General features: G+C 42.5%; 1 protein-coding gene across 1 annotated transcript; it reads right to left on the bottom strand.

Annotated features, from left to right (window-relative positions):
* Window positions 1-8: 8 nt before the first annotated feature.
* LOC116379650 (nucleolar protein 10-like) lies at window positions 9-3,950 on the bottom strand. Its single transcript, XM_031841617.1, has 5 exons — window positions 3,318-3,950; window positions 3,095-3,173; window positions 1,529-1,678; window positions 1,272-1,338; window positions 9-281 (listed from the first exon to the last, which is right to left on the bottom strand). The coding sequence occupies exons 2-5, from the start codon at window positions 3,119-3,121 to the stop codon at window positions 85-87; spliced, it is 441 nt and encodes a 146-aa protein (XP_031697477.1). The 5' UTR covers window positions 3,122-3,173; window positions 3,318-3,950; the 3' UTR covers window positions 9-84.
* Between the last annotated feature and the right edge of the window lie 43 nt (window positions 3,951-3,993).

The following is a 3,993-nucleotide window of genomic DNA, read 5'->3' as shown; positions in this document are numbered from 1 at the left end:
ACACACACACACACACACACACACACACACACACACACACACACACAATTGCTTTCTCTTACACGTCCTCTGATGACCCCTGAATCACCGAGGCCTGCAAATATCCTTTACTGCTCCATAAAGCGTGTGCGTGTCAGCACAAGCAACTGGTGGACAGGATGTGAACGTGACCGGTCTGGTGCAGCTTGTAAAGTCGGCAGTGAGGAGTGTAAATGTCTCTGCACTCACCGGGACGTAGAACGTGTTCATCTTGGGATCCTCATTGGCGGTGAAGAGCATACCTGACAAGGAGACACAGCAGGGCGGATATAAATGGAGCTCATCTCTGGGGTAAACACTGGATTTAGTTCCAGTAATGTATATGTGAAGGCCCCGTTGCAGATTAAAGAGACCAGAAGGCCGATAAAGATTTGAATTTGGATATCCTAAGGCAGAATATCCTCAAAATCATACTATTTAAAACACTTCCACATCAACAGTCTCACACTTGCGCAGGCGTGCTACTCGTCTGTGCGAGTCCACAGTGTTTTAAGCAGATCATCAATGATCAGTAATTAGTATTGGCGGCAAAGAAACGTGGTCAGGGATCTGTAATAGTTATATTTGCTCCCTTCCTTCTTTTGTGCTGATGCGATCTGTGACTGATCCGAACCGTGAGTTTAATGATCCGTTGCACCCCTAGTGAGCACACAACTGGATAAATGAGACTTGGATTGTTTGAGAGTTTGTAAAAGGATGCTTTGATATAGTTTTGACATTGTTGAACAATTCAAATCATCAAGACTTTTCTTCGTTTTTGATTTTGCGTTCACCGTGGAGGCGGGGAATCAGGGTAACACGGGAGGGTAACTGACGTACAAACTGATAGCATTTTGTGGGTGAAGTATTCCTTTAAAAAGGTTGAAACCTCATTTAAAAGCAAATTAAAAACAAAATCTTCGATAAAAAAAAAAAACCAGACCGAGTCAGGACCAAATCATGATTTCAATGACAACTTCTATGTGAAAGTTCACCTTCAATAAGGCTCCTGGTAGAAAACCGACTGGCAGGCGGTGACAGACGCAGAAGTGCAGAGTCAAACTGTTTGACCTCTGTAAGATGGCGCCACCCAGAGGTCAAAGACGGATATATCCCACCACCCAATTTCATTCCTCCTTTTTTTTTTTAAAGTTACTTTTCTATAAATCTCCTGTTGTTCTGCTGCTCTGACACTTTCCTGCATGAATGAACTTTATCTTATGTCGTGATCTTGTGTGGGAAGTGGTTCTCACCTGAGTTAGGGTAGATGCAGACATCGTTGATGTTGGTCTGAGGCTGTATGGAGGAGAAGGCCTTGCCCTGTGGTGGACAGATAGAAATAAATAAGAGATACATGGAGCCAGAAAGAGTGTGGACTGATCAAGACAGTCCACTCTTAGTGCGAGGACGCTTAAAAACGCTAAAGCACAAATATCAAAACAACCCTTAACACATCGTCATTCACGTGGGGTATGAGTCGGATCCTGTGAAGGCTGTTACTGAGTCTTACGGTGTCTTTGTTCCAGATCTTTATGATCTTGGAGTCGGCGGACACAACCAGGTCCAGTTGATCGTGGAAGTTGAGCGACTTGATTGGCAGGTTGTAGAAGTGGTCTCTGACCAGCAGCGGCTTGTTGGAGCGCAGGTCATAGAGCAGCACCTTCAAGACAAAGAAGCAAAGGGGTGGATTTAGAAATCTATTTCTTCTGCAAGAGGTGGGCTTTCAAATGAGTCCCTGACTGTGACGGCCATCAAAACCAGCAGCACATCCACACTGCAGACATTTAATGACTAGTAGTAACAGTGCAACCTGTAAATACGTTTCCTTTCTTTCTTTTTCTTTTTTTAAATCACCATCACATAACACGTGAAAAACCAGGAGGGAGCGAGAATGTGTGTGTGGTGACGCATGTTGCATGCTTAAAAAGTGACATTTATCAACGGTGTGCAGGTCTGATTAGCAAGTGTAACTTCAGGTGGATCGTGCAGCTGTCACAGGCGAGCACACAATGACTGCAATGGGAGGGAAAGATAGATACTAGTATCGCTACTAATGCACTCACTTTTTACTACAGAACTAATGCACTCATTTCTAAAACACATCCTCTTATTGGTCATGGTGGATATAACTATGACTCATGCAGCCCCAGTGCACGGAAGAGGAGAGACAAATAGTAAGAACTTTATTCATGAGGTACCTTTCAAAAATAAAGTCACAAAGTGCTTTACAATAAAACATGATCAAAGATATTTAATAGTTAAGAGAAAGACCATCAGTTAAGAACAAGAGTCATCAAAATACTCTCTCCCCAAACACATCCGAGACTGCACTGACCTTTGCACATTCAAATCTCAAATCAAAACCCACCTGTTCAAAACTGCTTTTAATGTGTGACCACTATTGTGTATTTTATGTTGTTAGTGTATTGCTTTTATATATGATGATTTTAATGTAAAGTGTCTTTGAGTTTTATGAAAAGCGCTATATAAATAAAATGTATTATTATTATTATTATTATTATTATCAGTTCAAATCACAGTACCTTTATAGGAGTAGCTCTTCAGACTCGACAACACTATTTATTATTTGGTGTCTTTAGTCAGAAAAGCACTACTTCACTTTGTGACTTTTCATTGTGATTTCTGTGAATTGCCTATTTATTACCAAGTAATCTATCAGTAATATGGTTAAGATGGAAAAGAATGTGTTGCATTGCATGTCTATGAAGTGTTATATTAAATGTACATTTTGTGCTGGTGCTCCTCAAATTTTCCGTAGGGAGTACCGGTGGAGCCCTGACATTAAGCTGCATTAAACCAGATAAAACGAAAACTAAATTGCGCTCCTTTTGAAAGCAGTGCAAAGTTTTAGAGGGAGGCAGAATGACAGCAGCCACTTCTTTGTGAGCCGACTTGCTCAGGAAGCAGAGGATGAATCTCGCACCGCGTGGGCAGCCGATAGTTCACAACGGCAAACAGACACAAAGTCGTAGACCAGTGTCATGGAGCACTCTGAAGCTCCAGCTGCTGCGGCAGTCATGAAAATACGGTCGTGGCTTAATGCGTTTGGGCTCACCTGTCCCGTGCTGGTGCCGACTGCCATGGTGAGGGAGCCGTTGAACTTCAGCGCACTGATCGAAGGCAAGCTTTGCACCCTGCCGACAGTAAAACACAAGTGAGACACAAAGAGAGAAATGTGACGTGATGGTAAGCGCCATTTGAGGCGGGATCAGAAGCAGAAGAAAAAGTGCCATGTGGCCACATATGCATAGGCAACGCTGACATCAGCATTTACGTACTCTGTTCCCTCAGCGAGGCTGCTCAGGGCGCAGTCCAGCGTGCCCACTCGGTTCCGGACGCGAGGGTCCCAGCATTCCACCCGGCCCTGGTGGTCCGACGCAAGAGATGTCACACGGTCAGACAAATGAGGGAAGATTTCAGGAAGCTTGATGGCTTTAAAAAGATGTTTTTTAACTAACTGGGATTCTTTTCAAGACCAATAAAAAACATCTGGTGTTGGCAGCTCCTAATGTAAGCGAGAGGTAACGGTTTGAAAAACTTGAACGTCAGCACTCGGAAGCACACTTATTTTTATCAGCCCAGCTGGTGTGTGAAGCCTACACCAAACGATATCAAAGAAATGAGACAAAAGAAAGAGTTGCCATTAGGGACAACAACAATATAATATAAAGCAGATTTCTGCAAACATCTTACACAACAATATGGAAACAGCTGTTTTAAAACAGGTGAAATCAAGCCACTTCTGACTGAACGCAGTCGATGAAAGAGAAACTCTCATTGTAACTGAACAAACTGTGTGACTGTTCCGTTTTACTTTAAGAACACGTAGCACAAAGATACAGCACAGTCCATAAATAAGTCTTCAGATATTTTACAGCAAAGACATTTTAATCCTTATCTCTATATCTATCTATCTATCTATCTATCTATCTATCTATCTATATAGATGAACAG

This window comes from Anarrhichthys ocellatus, unplaced genomic scaffold (genome assembly GCF_004355925.1).
Source record: "Anarrhichthys ocellatus isolate YVR2014 unplaced genomic scaffold, GSC_Weel_1.0 scaffold4837, whole genome shotgun sequence".
In the NCBI taxonomy this organism is placed as follows: domain Eukaryota; kingdom Metazoa; phylum Chordata; class Actinopteri; order Perciformes; family Anarhichadidae; genus Anarrhichthys; species Anarrhichthys ocellatus.
This window is presented reverse-complemented; position numbering and strand designations above follow the sequence as displayed.